At 47.7% G+C, this 24,515-nt stretch overlaps 1 protein-coding gene across 3 annotated transcripts in view; it reads left to right on the top strand.

Moving 5' to 3' along the window:
- Positions 1 to 20,825, top strand: part of ST3GAL1 (ST3 beta-galactoside alpha-2,3-sialyltransferase 1) — a 121,247-nt gene extending 100,422 nt beyond the window's left edge. For all 3 annotated transcript variants that reach the window (XM_025202080.1, XM_025202081.1, XM_025202082.1), the window contains 4 exons: positions 1,504 to 1,683; positions 8,668 to 8,713; positions 14,411 to 14,530; positions 16,680 to 20,825. In XM_025202080.1, coding sequence (XP_025057865.1) covers positions 1,504 to 1,683; positions 8,668 to 8,713; positions 14,411 to 14,530; positions 16,680 to 16,853 — 520 coding nt within the window. In that variant the 3' untranslated portion in view covers positions 16,854 to 20,825. The remainder of the gene's footprint in view (positions 1 to 1,503; positions 1,684 to 8,667; positions 8,714 to 14,410; positions 14,531 to 16,679) is intronic.
- Positions 20,826 to 24,515: the final 3,690 nt, after the last annotated feature.

Raw genomic sequence — 24,515 nt, 5'->3', positions numbered from 1 at the left:
CAGTAGGGGCCATACACAAACCAAAGGGTGCTGAGTGCAGCCTTGAGAGGTAGAGCCATGCTCAATTCAGCAGTGGCAGCTGGCATGCCTGTCTTCGATGCTCTACAAGCTGTGTTTTTAGATGACTAAAGCACGTCAGCCGTCCAGAGGTAAAAACACAGGCAGGCTGCCTATAGACGTGCTCATTCATGTTATAATAATCATTCATGATTAATCGAGTCCACTTCACGTTCTGATTCAAATTGTTCCAGCATCGCCTCAATGCCCCGCCATCACTTGTATTAAGCCCCCATACCCCCTAAACCTTGTCGAATGAGCTTTAGGTAAAGCATCCCATGGCCACTTGGAAACACGCAGGGGTTTAATACATGTGATGGCAAGCTGTTTTAATTAGAGCAGCTCTCTGGGAACTGTATGTATAGGCAGCCACAGTGAAGACCCAGCCCTTTAGTGTTACCACTAGGCAGGAGGTGAACATGCCAAAACTAACATGTACCAGTGGCCCAGACACGTTAATCATCCTGAGATAAGAAGCACAGCCTTGGGATGTTTTGGGAGCCCGGCTGTGTTTAGAGTTTAAAAAAAAAGCCCCATATTTGGAGTCCCCGTTGTAAAGGAGCTAGGTTCACTCAAGGTTCAAACCACCCCTTCACTGAATCCAGATTGACCGCTCCAATTTGTCACACTCTGAAACCAGCTGAGTTTTATACTGTGTGAGGTTTACTTTGCTAATGCTCATGGATTAATGTCATTGTTTAGTGATTAGGGCATGTGACTGAGAGCCAAGGAACCTGGGTTTTAGTCTGGGATCTGGTGCCGGGTCACTGTGTGGATCCAGGCAAGTCACTCGATTGGTTTGTGTCTCTTTTCTCTCAGCAGTAAAATGGTAGTGCTGCTTATCTCCTTGAAAGCATGGTGATATCTAGTTAGTCTGTATTTGATCTTAGTGCATTGGTGACGTCAGTGTGACTGAGGCCAGGGTGTGTAGCAATGACAGACCTTTCACCTTAATTAGCAACGGGCACAATTTTGCCTCCCACATAGCGGTCTCTTACTTTGTGAGTCACGCTATTGAAATCCTTGCAGAATAAGGCACTCACTAGAGCAAATAAGAACAGCAGAAATGCCCAGCGTTTGGTACTCTGGCATGGCTTGGGCTCATCAGATAGGCAGATTTACCGTTTCACACCAGTGCTGCATGTGACTTCATGAAAGTGGAGCACATTTTGCCTTCAGATTACAGCCCCTTATATACAGTCACATTCTTCCGTGTATTAGAAAACAACCAAGTGCCTAATTCCAGCTTACGTGATGGCCTCTTTATTACCCCCTCTGGCTAATTAAACCTACTTTAAAGCCCCTTTATTCTGCATGTCACATAAATGAGACTTGAGCCCAGTGACTCTTTTTCTCCCCCCTCCTCCCCAGCAAGCACCCGGGGAAACAACAGATGCAATTCTCCTCCTGATGTTTTTTCCCTCTCTTCTTCTTTTTGGGTGGCAGGATGAACCGTGCTCCCACCGTTGGGTTTGAATCGGACGTCGGGAGCAAAACGACCCATCACTTCGTTTACCCCGAGAGCTTCAAAGAACTGCCAGAAAATGTCAGCATGATTGTCATCCCCTTCAAGACCCTGGACCTGCGCTGGATTGTCAGCGCTCTCACCACAGGCACCATCAACCAGTGAGTAAATGTGAGGCCAGCGGTGCTCAGACTGAAAAAGCGGGGAGAGCCCCTCTACCACCTTGTGTGATTGCACCAGAGAGACCAGACCAAACCGCTCTGAGATAAATTCCCTCTGTTTATGCCTCTGTGGATCCCAGCAAAGCCACCAGGAGTTTTGCAGACCTCAAGTTTGGCCGTAGATTTGTTTGCTTATAGCAGCCTGACTGTGGGGGGAGGTTGGTGTGGGAGTTCAGAACAAGTCCCACTTTTGTCCCCGGCTCAGCAGAAGTGGAGAAGTGGAAGAGGATGTTTGCTGCCACTATAAATAACTAGTCCCTGTCTCTTCCCGCTGTAATTGCTGGCTTTCTGAGCTGTTTTGGGCAGAGTGACTCATAGTGGCTGCTCCACACCTCTCTCCTGTCAGGTAGCATTTAGTAGGTGGGAACTGTGTTGTTTTCTCCTTCAGACCCTCAAGCCTAGAAGTCTACCCATGGAGTCCACCAGCTGGAGGAGACACCACTAGGTCACACATCCTCCGCCTCGATGGGTGAAATGGAGACTTCTAGTGTCTAATTCCACCAGTGACATTGCTTGCCACCTCCTAGCCTGCCTCCACCCCACCACTTTCTCCTTGGCCCCAGAGCGGTTTCAAGTCCATAGCGTCGGTCCAGTCCAGGGGTATCAAACATCTGGTCTTCAGATGGAGCTGTCATCTGGCCCGTGGGGTTCCTAGCAGGACTGGGATACAAGTGACAGCAGCATTAAGGCCTGTGGCTCTCTGAGACACCTTCCAGCTCACCCTGACCCTGGAGCTGGATGTAGATCTGGCCTGCGAGGAGCTGCACAGTCTGGATCCTGCCTCGGGGCTACTAAATGAGTTTGACACTTCTGATCTAGTTCAAAAGGAGGGAGAAGCTACTGGCTTCCATTAGCTTCTCAGGGCCTGGAGAGATGCCATATTAACGCCAGCGTAATTTGTAGCAGTTGCGTACAGCAATATAAATCACACTTGGGATGCAGAGGAGACAGGCTTGCAGCTATCCAGAGGTAGTTGCACACAACACGTTGTTGTTACAGTGCTTCAGCATTTGGTAGCAGGGGAGCAGGTAACTTATAGTTTGCCTCAAGAAAAAGTCTAGCTCATGATCTGCTGCAGACAGATGACATCTACACTGGTGTACTTATATCAGTGTAGCTTTATCCCTAATTTCTCCCAGAGTAATTCTACCCCAGATCTGAATAAGTTTCCCTGGGTTAGGGCTGTACATCATCCAAACTCATAAGTTCCTCCAGATGTATAGCCCTCCAGGCCCCTGCCTGTCATCAGACTGTCCATTCTTCATCCTGACTGCCTTTAGCTGGCCTGTTCCAAGTCAGTCGGCGGTCGAGCCAGCTGGGCCTCTGTCTGGCTGGCTTTCAGCCTGAGCATCTCCCTGCCTCTCTGCGGCCATCATGGGTTTATGTACCAACTGGGCAGCAGCTGGCTGCCCGCTTAATACTTTGCTGCTGCCTGACAAGGCTTATTGGCCACATCACACACTTCTCAACATTATCATTCCTATTTTAAGATGAGGGAACTGAGCCACACCGAGGTATGGGAACTTACTGAAGGTCATACAGCACCTGACCAGACAAGGAGGATGGCCCAGTGGCCAAGGTGCTAGCCTACACCTAGGTTCAGTGCCTTGCTCTTCAAGTGGCATCCTGCCACTGATCTTTCCCCTGCCTCGTGCCCTGCCATTGACTTTCAGCAGGTCATTTAAGTCTCTTGCTGTGGACCCACAGGGGAAATGTGCCCGTTGTGTCTCGCATCAAAATACTTAAAATCGACAACTCCGTCAACACCGTTATTGGGTTGGTATGATGGATGTGGCATGAAGGAAGGAGCGTATCTACAGCAGAGGCATGTGGAGACCCCAAACCATTTGATTCAGCTCATTAGGCCAGGGCCACATGCTGCCTAACATCTGTTTTGACTTCTGAAAAGAAAGGACAAAATTCCCTTATTAGCCTGCACCCCTGGGGTGTTGAGAGAGTGAAGTGGTTTAACATTTGGAGGGTTTCCCTGCATGGAGCCACATGTGGGTATTGCAGCAGGCTCTGCCCCACAGTATCATGCTAGCTCAGGGGTGGGCAAAATGCAGCCCGCGGGCCGGATGCGGCCTGCCAAGCCATTCTATCTGGCCTGCAGGGCCCCTAAAAAATTTATAATAATATTTATCTGCCCTTAGCTGCCTGTCATGCAGTCCTCGATGGCTTGCCAAAAGTCAGTAAGCGGCCCTCTGCCTGAAATAATTGCCCGCCCCTGTTCTAGCTTGAAAAGCTCAGCTGCAGTACAAGGAGGGGATGTCCTGCTGATGGGTTAATCTAACTGGAGAGTTTCTTTGGACTCAGTCTCCCCTCCATTCATCTCCTGTTCCCTGTCAATTCTGTCCTCTCCTCCCTTCCCTCCTTCCTGCCTCCCTCAGCAAACTCAGTGTTTGGGACATCTTTCTTGTGCATTTTTAATTTCCTGGTGGGAAATTGTTTCCCATTCAAATAGCCTGGCGAGATCCCATATCAGAACCTGAATATCCAGGCAGACAGTTCATTCAGGACAGGACTAGATTAGAGCTGCGGCTAATTGCAGGTCCACGAAATGGGGAGGAGACGGGGGCTGTCGCAGCAAAGAGGAGAGGTGCAAGGAGAAGATCTGATTTTACGTGTGTTTCCACTGTCCCACGTGGCTCAGGAAGGCTCCAGAGTCTGGAGACAGAGAGCACAGGGGATGGGTTCAAAGCTGCCCTGTTTACCTCCTTCCTGGTGAAAACAGAGCTTGCTGGGGATGTGCTGCTTGTTGAAAGCCAGTTTTGAGCCCCAGGGAGCCCTAGTGCCCAGGGATCCTGGGGGCTGTGTGTGGGCAGGCAAAAGCAGCCTATCGCTGTCTCGCACAAACACACAAAGATCATTGCAACATCACCTGAGGGTGCAAGGAGGGACTCGGCTATTGAAGAGCCCCTTTCTGAGCTTATGCTGAGCAGGATGTGAGCTGCCGTGGGAGACCCACCGGAGCAGGGGACCGGTCAAGTTCATGCGAGAAGGTCCTAGAGAGCAGGCCCATGGACTCCCACCACAGCCAGTCTGCTGGACCGAGGCCACAAGCAGAGCCTCGGGCACCGCTTCATCCCTACCTTCAGAAAGAGCACACAGAGTGGGGAGACGGATGGTTCTCCCCACAAGCCGTGCAGAGGCAAATGATGAAATGAAAGGGGTATCGGGGCAATTGAGAAAGGCTTGTGTCGGTCAGGCTTGATGGACATCACTAAGGAATGGGAAGAGAGCCAAGATTTGTGTTCGAGGATTATAAATGCTTGGACCTAGGACCTGCAAATGGGGTCTCTAGCTCAGAGCAAGTAGCTCTGCATCATCTCTGCTGAGGCATGAGGCCTCTGGCAGATCTCTGTTTTTCTTCATTACTCAGAAGTAAGGACGAAAGAGCAGGGCAGGCAGGGAACAAATGGACAATAACACCGTGTCCCCCACACGCCCTGAGTCTCTTGCTCTCCCTCCCCTTGTGTCTCAGATACCCCTGGTGAGGGGGAAATTGCTGCTCCCTGATCCCTGTTGCATTTCCTCAGGATTCGGGGGCCGGCTGAAACTAATTACTTTGTTGAAAATGGACCCAATAACAGCTAGTTGTTATCTTGTATACAGGACATGTCTTTGCTTCCAGTGCCTTTTTCATAGCTGAGTTATATGATTCATTATATTTTTATTTGCTATCAGGATCACATTCCTATAGTCTCAGTCCCCTAGATTTTCTTCCTGATAGTAGAGCTTAATGGACATCTGTCCCAGTGACTAATTATGCTGATAGTGGGACTAGGAATGGGAACTGACCTCATTCACTTCCACCCATCCATTAGCGGTCCACATCCCCTCCCTTATGCTGGGCTGTCACGGTTCTGGGCAACCGAGGACGGCAGGTTATAAGTCACGACCCCATGGGGTCATTCAGGAATACCCAGCAACGGCGACCTCCTCTTTCCCTGCTCTACACAGAGGGCAAAGCCTCTGTCAAGCAGTTTCTTGTTAAGAGGAATTGTGAAATGTTTCAGCGTTTTCCCTAAGGTCGCTGCCTGAGTCACAGAAAACTAGGAAAGACTTAAAATGTGCAAACAAATGCTTCCACCCACCAGTGATCAGAGCTGCTTGGCTTTTTTCTGAGGAAAAGATGGGGAGGAGAGGTGCGATTTGGCAAATTATGGTCTTTTTTCCAAAAATGAAAACTTTTTTGCAGATTAGTTTACATTTTCTCAAAACGTCCTGTATTTTTTTTTTCCTCCTAATTATATGGTTGCTTTTGCTCATGTCACTTTTTCTCTGTAAATGCAGTCACGTGCTTGGGGATTTTTAAGAGTGAAAATTCCCTTTCCAAGTTCAGGGAAAATACCAGTTGTTGTTTTTTAAACAAAAGCTTCAGTTAAAAAGCAGAAAATATGGAAGGGAGAGGAAAAAAAAAAACCCAGTCCATTTTGAAAAGGAGCAAAACAAAGCCTCTGTCATTTTTATGAGATTTTGAGCAAGTTCTCTTGATGATAATTATGCTATTTAACTAAACCTGCTGACACCAATGGGAAGCTTCCAGCTGATTGATGTGGGCTTTGGATCGGGCCCTTAGTTATGCCCCGCGAGTGCAGTGCCTAGGGTTACTCGAGTCTTGTGCCTGAAGGCAGCTGGGCCCTCCGCCTGCAGCTTTGTGCGGATTATTACAAAACATCGTGCAATCCTTTAATCTGCCTCGTTGAACAATAGGCTTTGAGTGAGGAGTAAATTAGTTGTTGTTGTTGTTTATTAATTCATAGAGTGCTGTTTCCTTGTATTACGGTGCTTTGAAAAACACCATCAGCTAACCAATATTTGCATAACAATAAACCTCACAGAAGCAGCCGCTGGAGGTGCCTCCGTTATATTTCAAAGCAGCCATTGCCCCAGTTTTCAAAGAGCTTGCAAGGCGCACATCTGCCAGGCAGCACCTGGTGGCCATAAGACCAGGGCTTTTGCTTGCAGGTACCTCCCTGAACTCCACGGATAAATAGAGGAGGCTGCAAGGGTAGGAGTCCCTTGGGTACCCACTGTGTCGTGCTCTGAAAACACAGCTAAGAGAATGCATTTTGGACACATGTGCCTTTGGACGTCTCAGCCCCCATCATTGGATTGCTTTTATTGTCCTCCTGTAGCACAGAGTGGCTCTGGCTGCACCTCAAAAGCCATAACTAAAGCCTGGCTGCTTCTCCAAACAGATAATCCCTTCTCCTTTACATCATCTTATGGGATTTCAGCCTGAGGACTGCAGGCTGGTCACACTGGTTGGAAAAATCCCTCTCCAATGTGAACGCTTTTTCCTTCAGTCCCTGCTTATGTTTCTCTTTAACAATAGATTGAGCAGATCCATAGGTCTCATCACCACTTAGGTGGTGCAAAAAGATGGATATGTGATAAATGATGAGATGGTTAGACTATAGCATAGGGTTGGCTTTGGGCTCGATTGATACCTGGCTGGTTACCCACAAAACATGGCTATTGGCTTGTTCTTTCATAGTATCATAGTAGCTCGGGTTGGAAGGGACCTAAACAGATCATCAAGTCCAGCCCCCTGCCTTCATCTCTTTAAAAAGACCATAGAGTTGCCAACAAGGTCAGTGGGACTGAGGTTAGCTGAGCCTATATGGCCAGTGGGACTGAGGCTAGCTACCAAAAGTGGTACCAGAAGGATGAGGGGCAGGGGATATGAGGAGGAGTACAAGATTTTTGGAGGATTCAGGATACCAAAGGCAACACGACATGCCACGCTGCCACAGTCTCAAGGGGGTTAGACGGATATTTGGAAATGCTGAATTCTCCCACAACTCCAGGATGAATTAAGCTAAGAGGCATTTTGGGAACTGGGCTCTTCTGAAAATCTGGCCCTCTGTGGCCTGGGTAACAGACACTGCTACACAGAGAGGTGGAAATTCTGGTTGCAGTGGGGAAGGGTTCAAAGAGCAGACAAGAGGGTTGGGAAGGAATTGCAGTCCAAGGAAATGACTGGGAAGCAGCAGATGTTGGAAAACACCCGGTATGTAGGAAAGACTTAAACACAAATGCTAATGGGCAGGGGCTGAATAAAGAGATGGAGGTAGGCAAGAGTAAAAACTTGGAAAAGTTAAAGTACATATAGGAAGAAAAGATTCCCATGGCGCTTTTCACTTCAGAGCAAGGACCCGTCTTCTGTGTAAGTAAAAGCTCCAGCCTGTACCCATAGGTGTGCTCTGAACAGCCACAAACTGAGCGCTGCAGGACTCTCTGACTTCAGGAAACCCCCGCCCCCCCAGACTTTTTTTCTGTGTGTTTGTATCTACAACCCAGCACACACGTGACCTGGCACAGCTGCATCCTGCCAGACGGGACCATGCATGTGATGTGGAGGGGAACAGGCTTTTCTTTTCCAAGACGGGGCTCTGAGCTTGACAGCATCACGAGCGTGAGCTGCAGTTTTACATTACAAGCCCCCGGCAACTTTCTGCGCCTGCCCCATTTGTTTAAGAAGAGAGGAGTGACATGCTGGTGGGATGGCGGACGGGCCATATTCCACCCCCATGTGGGTGGAAGGAGGCAGGAAAATGCCATTATACATGAAAAATGCCTTTACTTTGAAAGCAGTGAATCCTCACCCAGGGCTGTTAAGAGGGAAGGAGTCTCCTCCTAGTGGTGAAATATATTTTTGCCAAGCACAAGGCTGAAAGCAACCTGAGCCATTAACGTGCAATTCATTTGAGTTATTAATTATTGAATGAGATGCTGAAATGGCGCTACATTTCCAGCGTTTGTTACATTTATCGTTCTCAGGTATGATACATGTATTGGTCTTGTGCTGGTTGCAGTGATTGACTTTGCTGATTGATTTTAATGATATGCTTTCCTCACTTTAAAGTGTATATCCCATTTGACTTTCACTGATTCGGGTATTCTCTTCTTTAACAGCACGTATGTTCCAGTTCCTCGCAAAATCAAAGTGAAGAAAGAAAAGGTGAATTATGTTTTGTTTTTCATTCTCTTCATTAATGAACTCACTGCCGTAAAATACTCTTAGGCCTAAAAGATTGATAGGATGCAAAGAATGATTAGATATTAATAATGAATAACGCAAGTGATACAGATACCCACAGCAACAACATTAGCAAGGCTAAGACTATATGGCCTCATGTTTGGGGGATAATCTTGCCAATAACTAACTGAGGTAGTTCTCGCATGACCAAGTCATTACATTATTGCCCATTATGAGGATTTAGTGGCTTCCTCTGATACCGATCAAAGACAGAAGATGAGATTAGCTGGCTCATTAGTCTGACCCCAAGCAACAGTGTCTAGATTTCTTCTTAACGTAAACTAGCAGATCTTAGAACTGCAATGCTTTAAGCATTGAACAGGGTTTAGTGTCCCATTAGCAATTATCCCTGGCTTTTATTAATCCAGCTGCTTGAACTCAAAGGCCGATTACCTTTTTTTCAAGTACTCTGCCTTTGCTCACAAGTATCCTCACTGGGGATCCCTCACGGTCAAGGATGATCGCTCCCACGAGTCAAGTAAAGAGTTGTAGATAAGTTTGTTGATGGCTAAGACGGCGGATCCTAGAGCCGCAGACGCCACCAGTGGTGGTTAAAGAGAAGGTGGAACTGCAGATTTATCGATCTTGTTTCCTTTTCTTCCATTTCTATTGTTTTTCTGCCTCCAGGGCAAGATGGCTTTTCTCAGAGTAATATGTACTTTCTCTCATGTAGCCATGTCCCAGGCTAGTTTTTCCCAATTTGTGCTGTCAATGCCACACTTTTTAATGTTCACCGTGAGGTTGTCCTAGAAGCATTTTCTCTGCCCCCCCCCCTTGTCCTTTGTCCTTGGCTGAGTTGGCACTATAGCAGTTGTGCTGGTAAACGTACGTCGGACATGGCACACCATGCCCTGTCCATCGCAACTGGTGTTGAATAACCAGTGCTTCGATGCTGGTGGTGCTCGCATTAGTCAGGATCTTCTGGAGGTCGCGCTGGTTGGCGAAGCCGTTCCAGGCTTCCAGTCACCCATGCTTCGCAGCTGTAGGGTTGGGATTACCACAGCCTTCTGTAACAGGAACTTGGTTCACGTCCTGATGTCGTGTTCATTGAACACATGATGATAGTCTTCTGAAGGCAGAGCTGGCACATCAGATCCTATACTAGATCTCCTTGTCGATGCTGGCCTTTTGAGAGATGGCTGCTGAGTAGGGGTGCACCGATTAAAGATTTTTTTGGCTGACACTGACAGCCGATTATTAACCAGCCATATCAGCCGATGCCAATCCAATATCTGATATGCAGCCCGGAGGCTGGCAGACCAACATCCAGCTGGTAAGTTTGCAGGGGGGAAGGGGCATAGGGGAAGGACGGGGCGTGGGGGGGCAGATCGAGGCCCCCATGGTGAGGGAGAGAGTGGGGCTGGGGCAGGGGCAGGCGCTGCCCAGCCGGGCAGGGCAGGGTGGAGCCACGGGCAGCTTGTCTGGGGGGCAGGAAGCGGGGGGGCAGTAGCGCCCCACCACCCTGCACCCCTGGGGGAGATGTGAGGGGCATGTGTCCCATGGATTTGTGCATGGGGCGAGGGTGGGATGCCCACTGCAGGCTCAAGGCCAGGGGCTGCGCTGGCCTCTTCTCAGTGTGGGGGGGAGGGCTGCGCTCAGGGCAAGCATGGGTGGGCAGCAGTGGGGTACTGGCAGGGGGCCAACAGCAAATTTTGGGGTGGCTGTAGCCCCCCCCATAGCCCCCTCCCAGCACCGCCGCTGCCTGCCCTGCCCCTGCCCACCCTGAATGCAGCTCTGGCCCAGGCCCCCCCCCCACTGCCAGGAAGAAGTTGGCGCAGCTCCTGGCCCCAAGCCTGCAGAGGACAGCCTGCCCTCAGCCCGCACACAAATGTGGGGGGCACATGTCCCCATGCCTTCTCCGGGGGTGTGCGCAGCAGCAGGGAGCTCACCCCCTTGCCTGTGTCCCCTGGACAAGCCACCAACAGCTCCGTCCTGTGCCATGCCCCGGCTGGGCAGTGCCTGCCGCTGCCCCTCCCCCACTGTGGGGCCCTTGATCTGCCCCCCTCCCCACGGCCCTTCCCTCCCCTACACTCCCCTAACTCGCTGGGCGGATGCTGCTCTCCAAGCTGCAGGGCTGCACTCCTGGCCACGTGCATGCTGCGGCTGTGCACACGGCATTTATCAGTGACATTATTGGCTATGCCGGCCAAAAAAAGCCGATGCCCGATAATGTCAATTTTCCTTTTACTGGTGCTGATCTGATATGGACCAGCATCGGTGCACCTCTACTGCTGAGCAGCGTTCCCTCTAAGCTGTGTGGCATGTGTGGCCGCGCAGCCGCACCTGGCAGTGCGGCATGAGCGTGCCTGCACAGCTGTGCACACCACACAGCCTAGAGGGAACGCTGCTGCTGAGGTCACTCTCCAGCACCTCTCGTCAGTGAAGATCTTTGCTGGCGGAGTTAATTGGCCCAGAGCAAGCTGGTGAAGCACTTTATTTTTCTGATGTTAAGGGTCAGCCCCAGACACTGGTATGCTTGTTTTCAAAAACTCTTCTGTTGCTCACAATAAGAAGACAGTTAAATAAAGAAGTGCCGCTCATACCAGATCTAATCCAAAACCTGCAAGCTCCTATTGATTTCCACGGCCCTTGGAGCAGAGCACATATCCAGTCTGGGGAATTCGTGACCATGAGAAGCTCAAAGGTGGTCATATCTTCTGCTTCAGGAGACTGAACACCACAGTGGTCAGGAAGCAATCCCTACTCCCATGTGTTACTGAACAATTACGCTATGGTTCATCTAGCCTACTTCGAATGATCAGACCCCAGACTGTTTCTGGAGGCAAGATTCAGACCAGGCATAGCATACACCTGGTCTGGTCTTTTGTGTTCCCAATCCATTGTGACAAAGCTTGATTTGTGAGCAATAAATGTGGGTACTGATACAGGGGAGGGGGGCAATGCAACTTGTATTTTAATGTAGTCGTTTCAGTAGGTTGCCCTTCAAACACAGGTTCCTTTAAGCAGGAGACTCAAAATCATCTGAGATTCAAAATTGTCTCCTGCCTAAAGGAGTGTACGGGCTGCCTGTTGTAATAGCTCTTAAGGAAATAAGGGTGTCCTTCTTCCCCTCTCTTTTATCAACATTCAATGGAGCTTGTGCTCCTAAACCCCTTAGGCAAGGCACTTTTGAAAATCTCTCCCCAAAACTACTAACAAGAGTCCAGAGCCATAGCATTCCAGGTGCCCTTCAGGAATGGACAGTGGATTTACAGATACTCCTTTTCTTGCAGAGTAAGTCAAGTGTTAATATGCCATTACTATGCATTGTGCCCTGTTCTCCAATACAGGAAAAAGGTTAAAGGCTCCTGAACCTGAACCCAGTATCTAATTTTTTGCACATAGAAAATAAATTAGAAATTGATGGTGCATACATGATGATACTTTGCATTAGAGCATACATTAGGATACCTTGCATTAAAGCATAGACCATGAATCGGTTTTCATGCTGCACATAAGGCACGGCGCTTTCACTGCTGTAGAGCACTCCTGTAGAAACATGCGTGAAAGCAGCAGGTGGTGGTTCAAGCATGTTTCTGTCAGGGGACTTGGAGTCTACCACAGACTGCAAGCATGACCTTGAGTGGATCACCGTATCTCCCCGTGCCTTGGTTCTCCATCTATGAGTAGAGGAATAATGGAAGAGTTAAGCCCTGCCTGTTGGGAACAGGGTGCGCACCCCACACGGCACTCACTCCAGCTGGCCCAGGCCTCGCACTGCACACATGCAGTACCCCACTCTGGCCAGTCCAGGACCCGTGCTGCATGAGGTGCCCACCCCAGCCAGTCCAGGGTAGGTGCCATGTTCAGCACATGTCCTGGACTGGCCCACGCAGGTGCTACATGTGGTGTAATCCTGGACTGGCCAGAAAAAGCAACATGTGTGCTAGATCTGGCATGCATGGGGGTCCATGGGCCTGATCCAGCCTATGGACTGGCCTCTGGCACCAGATGAGTTTGACATCCCTATGTTAAAGCATCATCATTATAGGACACAAACAAATGGATGAAAAAGTACAAGCCATTCCCAGGTACATAAAATTGATGTACCAAGTTCTCTAATGGCTAACCCTAACAGTCCTGTTCAGAGTTCCCTGCCCCAAAACCATGCTGAGGAAGTCAGGAAGGAAGTGACACATTTTCAGCTGTTTTCAGCTTCACCTCCCATAGTCACCCCATCCACGAAAGGGCAAACAGAGATGGTCTTAGAGAAGAAATCACAGCAGATTTTAAGGCAGATTCAGGATGACCAGGGGCTGTGTGCAGTGTCCTAGCAGATAACCACAGCTGAGCATCCCTGTAGTCTGAACATCTAGGTAATAGGACAGTAAATGGGGGTGTGACGCAGAACCCGCCCCCCCCCATGAGAAGGGATTGCATGCAGATATCAGTAATTAACCCCTGACTCCATAATGAGAGCCCTGCAGCTAATCGGCTTGCCTGGTTACCCAGGCTCTCTCTACAGGCAGCTCGGGAGGGTAGAGCGGGGCTGGAATGGAAAATCTTCTCTTCGCCTGGTTCAGAGGAGGGATCAGACCTGAGGTGCCCCCACCTCTTGGGGGCTGTCCTAATGCCAATTTGGTGGGGTCTTCTGGTGCATGTGCTCTCCACATCTCCTGTGAGAGCTGCTCTACTTTGTGTAAGCTACTTAGCCATTAAGTGAGAGTCTCGAGTAGCCCGGCGCCTACTGGGTGCCAGTCTCCACCCCAGGGAAGACATAGGTTCATAGCTCCACAGTCAGAGGAAGAAGTTAAACTAGGTATTCCACTTCCTAGGTGGCACCCCTTTAGGTAGGACTTAGGTGGTAGCCTTTGTGGGTTAAATGAAAGCGGTGCCTCCACTTTTGTATATTTAAACCCTTGAACTTCTATTCAACACAAATTCCCAAATTGTTGCAACTACACTCTTCTCTTGAGAGGGATGCCTGGATTCATCTGACCCATAATTCCCCTGGGAGACAGGCGAGTGTGATCTGTGTGTGACAAGAAGTCAGAGAAGGGGTAAGGGACTTGCTGGCAACCACACCGTGAGACCGAGGCTTGGGCAGGAATAGAAATCCAGGGCCAGATTCCCAGGTGAAGTAAACGGTCATGGACAGAACTGACTTCAACAGACTTGAAGTTCACACCTGGCCCCATAGTCCATTGGACTGGGCTCGCCAGGAAGGGAGAGTGGCAATGGGCTCCATCTTTCTATGGATGGTAGCAATAAGACATGGGCATGCCAGCTACAAGAACTCACTCCTTCCCTGCCAAATTCTGGAGCAGAAGCTTACCTTCCCCACACCAGGGCCCAGTACTTACTACTGCTGCAGTCCAGGGTGAAATCTGTAGCTGCCACCTTTTCACAGGACCAGGAAAACCTGAGTTCCTGGTTCTCTTTCTTCCTGGACTCCAATATTTCAACTGGTATTCATGTGAGTGAGTGGAGCAACGCAACCCAAGAGCCTGCAAAACCTACAGGACCAGGAGGGGCTAGACCATGGATTTAACTGTGACACTTTTTTATGTCCCTTCCCTTTCTTTCCCTCCCCCCTACCTCATAGCCCCTTTGGGAGATGGCTGTTGTTATTTTCCTAAACAATTTTGCTAACCAACATCTCTCTCCAACTCTCCCTAGATCCTGGTCTATCACCCAGATTTCCTCAAGTATGTGTTTGACCACTGGCTGCAACGCCATGGAAGATACCCCTCCACAGGCATCCTGTCGGTCGTATTTGCTCTCCACGTCTGTGATGAGGTAAAGGCTGTTTCCTTTCAGAATTTAACATACATCGATAACCTGATAGACTCTAGCGCTGTGGCCTAGGTCCTGTTCCCCCGCTTAGGCACCTGAGTGCGATAGCATCCATTCTGCTTGAGTCCCTGCAAAGAAGGTCATTCAGAAGGTGGGAAGGTCTTCCTCCTCCTCACTGCTTTTTTATAACTTGGTTGTAAGGCTAAGATAACAGCATCTTACCAAAAATAAAAATTCAGGGTTTTCAGGGATTTGAACAGTAAAATAGGATTGCATTTAATGAGGGCATCTGATCAATGGAATAGTATCCGACTCTGTAAATCATGTCTCGCTGAGATGCCAGCATGAGGTTTCTGCACTGTTTGCTCACCTTTACCCATCTCTTTTGGTCATTCCACTATCTTTGGATAAACCTGGGCAATGGCCACATCCCTGACATAAAATGAAGCCAACAAAGCTTTGTTGATTTAGGCTAGCTGAGGTGCTGAACCTAACAATTTGTGGTCCTGTTGAGACTTTCTCCACCTCTTTCTAAGTCTGTTTAATGAGCTCACACTTCAGTAAACTCTGCCCTGTCTAGTGTTTGTGTGCTTTTTGCCCAGTCACAAGTCCTTTATATTGTATCTTTGTAATTTCCTTACAAAACTTTCCCAAGTCCCCCTAAAATAAAATGCCAGTGGGTCCCTATCTTTAAGAAGACCAGCAAATCCCATAGGCTATTTTTAGACTGGGCCACTTCCAAATACAATGAACCAGTAATGGTCAGGACTTTGTTAACCATCTGTCACCTTCTGCCAACTCTTTCATAGGAGTCTCATCTTGTAGGAGAATCCCTGCCTGGTACAGATTTAAGATTCAATTTTCAAGCCTCCGGTCTTTTCCAGTTTTCATAGCTGGTGTATACCACCTCTTCCCACCCCCGACCAGGTAGAAGGAGGTATGTCTAGAGGACACTGCTCCAGAAATCCCCAGTGAGGGGGTAGCCCAAGGGGGACTGTTAGCAGATGGTGTAAGTTAGGCCAACCCTGAGGCTGCTGCAGTTGACACATGGTGATGAACTCGTTCCTGACCATCTCCAAATTCAGGGGGAGCACCGGGATGGTTTTAAAGAAACTGCCTTTCCACTTTGTGCCCTACCTGCACAGAGCAGCTCTTCTTTTCCTGATTTTCTTCTTAGGAAAAAAATGAATTGAGGATGAGATGTGGGTTTCAAAATATCAGGGGAATTGTGTTTCCTCTTTGGAAGTTGGGAGGGAGTGGGCTTGAAAGGCCAGGGGCCTTGAACTCTAACAGGAATGTATCAGCAGACTCTCCCCCGTAAAAGACACTTTTCTCTTCCATGTGTACATTAATGTCTCTACGTGTTAAAAAATCAAAAATCCCTTGTATGAAAAACCAGATCCTAATTTCACCCTGCCCCTTAAGATATATTTATGGAGAAACCCAAATTGATAGACTATCCTGCCACTAGATATTCCTGTTGTGCTACAAAACAAACGCAGTTGAGAGTCACTGTTTGAAAGAAAATGTGCATAGGATAGAGTCCTTACAGTCCCATCCATTCAGGCCTCCCACAAACACCAATACCTGACCAAGAGCAGAGCAGGAGCTGTGATTTGACCCGCAGTGCCAACAGAGTACCCCTCTTGTCACTGGGCATCAATGCCTCTCCAGCCACAGACACCTAGCTACGACTGGACAAGAAGTATCATCTTGAAAACTATATATATACACAGTAAAGAGAGAAAGCAAGGGTCTCTTGTATTTCTGAGGTCTGCATTCAACAGAGAGGGGTTCCCAAAGACAGGGGTTATGATCTGCTCGGAGTTGGTGTCAGAAAGTCATGACCACTTGCTTTCCTTCGTCACTAAGAGAGAGGGGAATCCGAGACAGGTAGCAATAGGTTTCTCTGAAGATCCAGGTGTAGAAAAGGTCTCAGCATGGTTTACTTCTGGTGCAATCCCTTTGGAGAAAGACATCGTTTTCTGCTCTGTGTGCTCAGCACCAAAAAGGGGTGCTGGCCTGGGGTCGAGACTCCATGGTGCTACCACTGTACAGAAACCATGGAAGTTTCTCCCAAAACTGAGTTAAGACCTCACAGCACCGAGGGCAAACTCTGACACTGTCACTTTTTGATTCTCTCCCTTGCTAGGTGAATTTGTATGGTTTCGGTGCAAACAGCAAAGGGCATTGGCATCACTACTGGGAGAACAACCCGTCAGCAGGGGCTTTCCGACAAACCGGAGTCCACGATGGGGATTTTGAATCCAATATAACTTCGACTCTTGCTGCTGTTAACAAAATACATCTTTTCAAGGGCAGATGACCCTTCCCAGAGAAAGGGATTTGTGACTGCAATTTCCAGTACACAGGGCATGTACCGAAGCACGGAAAGGGGCAAAGTGAGGATGATCCAGGAGCTGGGCAGCTTTGAATGTCTGCACCTGCAGTTGATTAGGAGCATCTCACTACTGCGGTGGCCACCGAGCAGAACAGTACTCCTTCCAGACTGAACTTGATTGCCTCATTTGAGAATACAGATCTCGGGGACATAGGAATCAATTGTGGGCCATACATGATCTGCTGAGATAGGGAATGAAGGGGAGGATTAAATGCTGAAATATTGGGGAGAGAGCTGCCTCTTGCAGCTAAAGGAAACCAGATCGTTGCTTTCTAGGAGTTGCTGGATGCATGCCCGTGCTTTCCTTGAGTAAGCCAGAGAGGTCCAGAAGAGGAGAGGTGAGAACAACTTCTGGGTGGCTGCAAACAGCTCAGTAAGGATTACCTCAGAGGAACAAGTTCACATATTTCACTATCAGTCCTTTCTTCAAACCAGCTCTTATATTCCCTGTGTTATTTCTAGGCCCATGTTGTATTATGGACAGGCGGGTTGCACCTGACTGGCCTGATGTAACAGCAGCCTCTGACCTTGCAGCAGTTTGCATTCAGAGCATCTAGAAATCTGGAGAAAATCCTTCATCTCTGATTTTTTTTTTTTTTTTTTTAATGTAGTGTCTTATACAGCCATAACAAGAGAAGGAACACGGTTCCAACTGGAAACTCCAGCAAAAAAATGGCCTTTTTTTTTTAGCCATTTGTTTGTTCTTGGCTTGTTTGTTTTAAACACGACTTTGCTGTTGTCATTTCTGAATGCTGGTTTTTATTTAAACCATGAGAGAGAAGTGGACTATTTTTCTTTCAATGGTTTACATGTGCCTTTTATATTTGTGCAACAAGATATATTTTTTTTAAAGTTAGAAACCCTAAATTAAACGTTTTATAGGGGAAAAAAATTAACCAAAGTTTAGGCTCCATATAGTACCATTTTGTAGTCAACACTAACAACAACAGCTCCGATATCCTACTTGAAAAGTGGAAAAAAAATCAAGGGTAGTTTTTAAGGTAACTTCTACCTTTTTTATCAAAAGAGAAAAAAGAATCAAAAAGTTCCAAGGAAATTTTTCATTCTATTTTTACAAACCTAGAAAGCTACACCTATTTAAATTGTATTTAAGTGGAAGAAAAATTGGTGGTGATGTAAACTACCAATGCTATAGGAGTCTACAGCACTGTAATGGCATATATATGATATATCCTGTGTGGTTTGCTTCTGCAGTGCAACCCAGACTTCTGAATTATGTGGGTGTTTAGAGAAATGTAAATGTTCACATAGGTACTTCTATGCAGTGAGGGGAGGGAAACCAATAAGAAATGTCGTACTGGGGAGTTTGTCTTGCAGACTTTTTTTTTCCAAAAATCAATACAGTGGATCTTCACCTGTTAACTGATTGTTATTGTAAGCATGGATTAAAGAGCAAACTCCAGGGATGCATCTCCACAAGCATTTGCCACACTGCTCATTTGTATTGTGGTGGATGTGTTTTGACAGTGAGATCCCAGTGTCCAAAAAAAAAAACCACACCAAAAAAAGTGGCATGGCGCACGCGGCTGCAGCACACGCCACACCAGAGCCTGGCTGGCCAGAACCATGATCTGATTGCCAGCTAAGCTCTGCATGCCCAGATCACCACCACTGCAGCCCTGGGTAGCCCCCAGGACCCCAGGTAAGGCTGCTGGGGCCCCAGCCTCCCTTACACCACCCAGGACAATCTGCCATGTGCCAGAGTACATGTCCAGTAGCGTGCCAGGGGACAACTAGCATTGGCGCAAGTATGTGCCGCTGATAATTGTCCCCAGGGAAATGCACGTGGGGATGCATCCTAGGGGGCTTATTTGTTTTTTGGGTTTGTTGTTGTTGCTGTTTCTGAGTTTTAATTTTTTTTTTCTTTCATGAGTATTGTAGCTCTTGTTTCACGGTATCATAAAAATGGGATTCAAGGAGCAATGGGCCCTAGACATCATCCAGGAAAGCCAATGGGGGTCTTCCCACTGAATTCAACGGCCGTTGAGTTAGGCCATGAAAGAGTTGCTAATTGGCTTGTCCATGTATTGTGGTAGTTGAAATCTGTAGTAATCTAGAAAAATATATCTGAAATAATTTTATTGAAATAATGATTTCTTTTATTGGCCAATGGAGTGACAACATGTTAATTCTGATGCATGCTCTGGTAGCACTGTAAGTGAAATACCGGCCCCTTCACCATCAACTTCTGTCGGGCTGGATTTTACCCTGTGGCTTTTCTTATTAATGTTTTTGGATTTGTGGCAGAAATGTACAGTGTAATGGCATGGTTACTTGAAATCTCACTAATTAGGGTCTTGGTCCTCCAAACACTTGTTAGTGTGAGCAGCTTTACACAGATATGTCATTCCAGTGCAGAGCATGAAGAATCATAGCTGTCATGCTCTTCTACACTGGGCACCTCTTTCCCATAACAGGACCACCCACTTTCTCTTGGAAATCCCTTCCTATTTCTTCATGACCCCTAGCTTTAGCAATATGGAGGGGGCAGGATTATTGACCCCTCTGTCAGTACTTTGAGATCCTTTATCCTGGCATAATGGCTAATCCAGTTATTTTCTGCAGATTTCAGGATAAAGTACAGTGATAACAACTTACCGTCATCAAATGTTGCTTTGTAGAAGAATGAACCGTGCCCACTTGAATCCCATTTTTTATGTTACCACTTTTTGATTATTGTAAAATAACATGTTTCCAACTGACGTGACAAGCTAATGTTTCAAACAAAGAGGCTGCGTTAGAAGTGGAGCGGCGGGGGGAGGAAATACCACTTTAGACATTTCAATTTTCAGTCTGTGGTACAGAGGCTCAGTTTGGCAGAAACCTGTACATCTTGAATGCACCATATTTTTATACTTCTTTTGTCCAGGGTCAACTTGCAGCTAAATCCTCCTTATATTTAAAATGGAGAATGCTTTCAAAGGTATGTGGCAGAGTTCAACACTCAACTTCCATTGGCTTTTCATAGGAACTGGCATTTTGGGATCTAACTTCAGCTGAAGGTCAATGGAAAATGGTCACCTCAGTTTCAGTTGGGTCTCTGAAAATTTCCATCCTCTCCAACCAAATTCAAACTTGCTGAGTTTTTTTTTTCGTAGCAGAGTATTCCTTATAATAGAGGCTGGTGTTTATGACATTGAACTAGAATGCACGATATGTCCGTTCCGTCTCCACAGGTCATAGTCAACTCTACAATTCTCATCATTGGCCTGCGGGAAAATCCCATTGAACTTTTTTGCTAGCAGCAAAGAAGTACATTTGGAATGGTATCCATTTGTCAGGGTGTGCAGAGCAGGTAAGGGACCAGACTCTCTGGAGATAGGAAGAGGAACAATGCTGATTTGTGTCATCCACTTTCCACCTTGAAGGAACTTGCTAATATTTCTCTGAAACTTTTAGAAATCCATGTGGGTCCCAGTCAGTCTTTGTCAAGATTTCTCTGCCTTTTGCTCTGCTGATTCAAATGCCCTCAGCATGAAGGGGCACCAGCAGAGGAGGCTGGAGAAAGAGTCCATTCTTGTCATGGTTTGCAAACAGTCTTCCTGCTTGGAAATGCTCTATAAAAAAGAAAATAATAATAACATTAATACTAAATCAGGTGACAAAGTTTCATAATCTTGAACTGCTTTTTCTTACCTTGCAAACGCTCCAAAGCAATTCTTGATTGCCTGCTTTGTTTTTAACCAAAGCCATGTCTCTTCAGCACTTTTTTCTTCCATCTCCAGATTTGTCTCCTATATTTTTGAGTCCATTGTTGATTTTGATAATCAATATTTTTTTTCTGATTGTAGGGAGTCTGGTCCACTCATTCTTTGATGTTTAATTTATTAAAGTTTTCACTATTATCTGAATCATAATAAATTTTTTTACTTTAATCAGCTCGACGGCATCCATCTGTGCACCACAGCTGCTACCCACCGGCTCATTTCTAGTAGACACTGTAAATTGGGTCTAGCCCTACTACTTCCCACCCATTTCCCCCAGCCTCCTTCCCCCAGTCAATTTATGCTTATTCTTCTCTTCCCGAGGGTGAGGTTTAATCTCTCATACTTCCACACAGCAGCCACCCCACAAATCTCTCTTCTCTGCTATCAAGCCCCAATTTTTATGAGAACTCTCTGAGCAAACACCCTCTGCCCAAGTCTCTCCAAATAGTACTCCCTTCATTTCTGACAGAAGAGACATCACTTGAAGGCAAATATCTAGGTCAAGGTAGGATTGAGCCCACCTCTTCTTAAATGGCCATCCCACAAGGCAGGTGAGGATTATTAAGGGACTATTATTAAGCCCAATAAGGCCCAGCTCCTCTAACAAGGGACATCTATACACATGCTCTGGGGTGAGAGGAGAGCCGCTCTAATTAAAGCACTCGCAGCATCATGTGTATTCAGCATCCCATGCTTCCAAATGGTGGCAGGGTGCTTTAACTAAAGCTCATTTGACGAGCTTTAGTTAAAACACCCCCGCCACCATTTTGAAACACGGGGATGCTGAACACACATGCCACAGAGACTGCTGGAGTGCACTAATTAGCATACTCCAGCAGACGCGCAGCAGTCTCAGTTAATTCAGTCTGCTCTGACGTGTGCTAGTTAACATGCATCACAGCAGCAGTCCATCGTGTATAGGCGTCCAAGCTTTGCACAGTTCTGTCCATGGAGATTTGCTTGCAGCTCTCAGATCTAAACCTATAACCAGTTGTCGCTGAAATAGAGGGAGCTTTCAAGTGTCATCTTAGCAGAGCCATGCAGGGTCTCCCAAATCCTGGATGGGTGATCTAGGCATGGAGATACAGCATGAAAGGGGAAGTGGTGCTGTCCCCTCTCCCTTGTTTCAGAAAGTGGTTGATGCATTTTGCCCACAGCTTGATGTGAGACTACCTACTGGATATTTCTTGCCAGCGTCATAAGCTGCTTAGCTTTGTTCAGGCTGTTCCCATTTTAAATAGTTTTTAAAGAGCAAGGGCAGCTCAGAGCTTGTCAGACATAAATTTAATTCACATGTGAAATCTGTCTGTTGAAATTCATCCAGACAGCTTAATGATATGAATCCAAGACAGCGATATGACAATGTGCTGCAATTCACTTACAATCAGGCCATGCAAGTCAGCAAGTTTTCCAATTAGACTTAGATAACAGTCTGACAGTTACTGTAAGAGCCACTCATCAGCCTGACCTTCAGAAGTCCACACTCAAGAGCAAGCTAACACACTCACCCCTCCAGCACTTAGCCCAATCAATGCCATAGCATGTGCTGATCACAGTCAGCTGATACAGCTCATCCAGCATTAACCAGGCTGACAAGGGGCACGTCTACACGTGTAATTAGTGCACATGAATAAACTCTGGAGCCTATTGCTCTGCAGTTTTTTGCTCCTGGGTGCAACATTTGAACTTGTGCCTGGGAGCAATTAAATCGGGAGCAATGATCCGCGGAGTTTATGCATGCACAACATGTGGAGCCTAGTTGGAGAAGCCCTAGCTAGCAGCAGGCCCCAGCAATCAGCTTGCCTACCTGGGGCTGCTCCAACTGCGCTCAATGTGCTGCAGAGGAGGTGGCTGGAGCGTGAGCAAGGCTAGCTGCAGTAAACATCTTGTGTAGACACATCCAATGAGCTGTGTGTTAGTCTGACACTGGAGGTGATGAGCACAGTGAGAATCACATGGATGGTAAGGGCCCACACCAAGGCTAAAGGGAAGGTGGAGGCCGCCGTAGTAGGCAAAATGCAACTCAGAGTTGCACACCTTCTCCCTCCCCGCAATGCAGAGGAGAATGCAGAACATTGCTTTCTCCTCTGTGGACTCGCTCCGCTCCTTTGGCGCTGGCTGTCAGAGGGCAGTCCTCTCCCGAAACCCCCTTGCTGTTTGTTTCACATCAGCTCACAGGCAGAAACGCGCTGAGATACTACATCCCCATCTGAAATGATCTTGTCAGCAAGGTAATCTGCATAAAATTACGAACAAGAGACTCATGAGACCAGCGAGAAATACAGCAACAAACCCCAACCAGACAGACCAACCAGAGTAGCTGGCCGAGGGATTCTGCTTATTCCAACGTCTGAAGCAACAAATTACCCATATGGGAACAATACAGATTTCCCTCCCTGGCACGAATTTCTCTGATGGCTCATAGTTAGAGTAGCAATTAAACCCGACAAATTAAAAGGCAAGTGCCTCCCTCAGCACCTTTAAAAACTCGGCTTCCAATTTGTCTTTCACGAAAGCTCACAGGGAGCAGCTGGGCTCATTCCCTTTTGGTTATCTTCAGGCACCATGAAATAAAATGTGGTCCATGTTTGTTGAGGGTTGCTCCATTTTGCACAGGCAACGCTCAGAAGTTAAGCCATATTTTTCTAGGACAGGAAATGTAATGTACTGTCTTGCTCAGGGGGGGTTTCCTACTGAGCTGCTGAAGTTCAAGCAGAAATTAAGTCAGAAAAGTCTAGCCAACCTCTCTTTTCTAGGAGGTCACTCTGGTGGCATCTCTGCTTTAAATGTAGGGAGGACATCCCTGATCTTAGACATTAGTGGGAGAAAGGGAATGGGGGTTGGAGTCCTGGACGTCTCAGCTCTGCCTCTGATGCTATGTGACTTGGGGCAGAGGGTTTCCCCTCTCTGGACCTTCAACACTTGCAGAATAGGGATGATGATCCAGTTGGATTTACGAGCTGAGGGTAGGTGTTTTGCTGCGGCTTCAGAGACAGGAGTATGGACTTGTGCTGAAGGCCGGCCCATGCCAGCTACCAACAGTGTAGCCATGAGTGTAAAGCACCAGAGGTAGGATAATTAGCATTCAGGAAGACTAACTGACACCGTTGCTCAACAGTGCTAATTAGCCCCCACTAGGAACTGTGCAGATGTTGCTACACAGTGCACAGCTTGCATGGAGCTGCACAGTGTGTCTGAGCACACGCTGGGTGTAGGCATGGCCTAGGAGGGGCAAAAATGGCCCCTTCAACTGGGGGAGGGAGGTGAATGGGACATTAGCCTTGGGCACTGACTTACTTAGAGGGGCACCAGTATGGCCCCCTCTCAAGGTGATGGCAGGCACAGTCGTGCTCAGCCCAGCCACAGGAACCAGGCAGGCACAGTCCATGCCAGCAATTTGTCTGGGGGCAGGAGATTTGCAATGACACCCCCGCAGAGGCTTTGCCGTGGGAGGGGGAGCAAACAGCAGCAGGAGTGGCCCCTGAGGCACTGTCCATCCCCACCCCAGCAGCAGCCTGAGCCCATGCGGCTACAGTAACAACCACAGCCATAGCAGCTGCCACCGGAGTGAGGACAGCTAGGGCGGGTAAGACTCCCCTCCCACATGCACCCACTTCTATCTACTGCTCCAGTAGTCAGCGTAAGTCCCCCTTCCCACCACCGCCTCTGCCCTGGGAGCTGAAAGAGCTCACTATGCCTCTGGCTTCCCTAAGGATGAGAGCGGTTGCTGCCAACCCTCCCTAGCCTGGGCTGTTCTTTCATAATATTTCTCTCCCCCCTACCCCCCACCCCACATGACTGCTAAAAAAACAGGAATCCCGCAGCTGATGTCTGAAAGGAGCTGCAGCCTGAACAAAGC

The sequence above is a fragment of the Alligator sinensis genome, unplaced genomic scaffold, assembly GCF_000455745.1.
Source record: "Alligator sinensis unplaced genomic scaffold, ASM45574v1 scaffold651_1, whole genome shotgun sequence".
NCBI lineage: Eukaryota > Metazoa > Chordata > Crocodylia > Alligatoridae > Alligator > Alligator sinensis.
The sequence above is the reverse complement of the archived record's forward strand: the minus strand, read 5'-3'. Positions and strand labels throughout refer to the sequence as shown.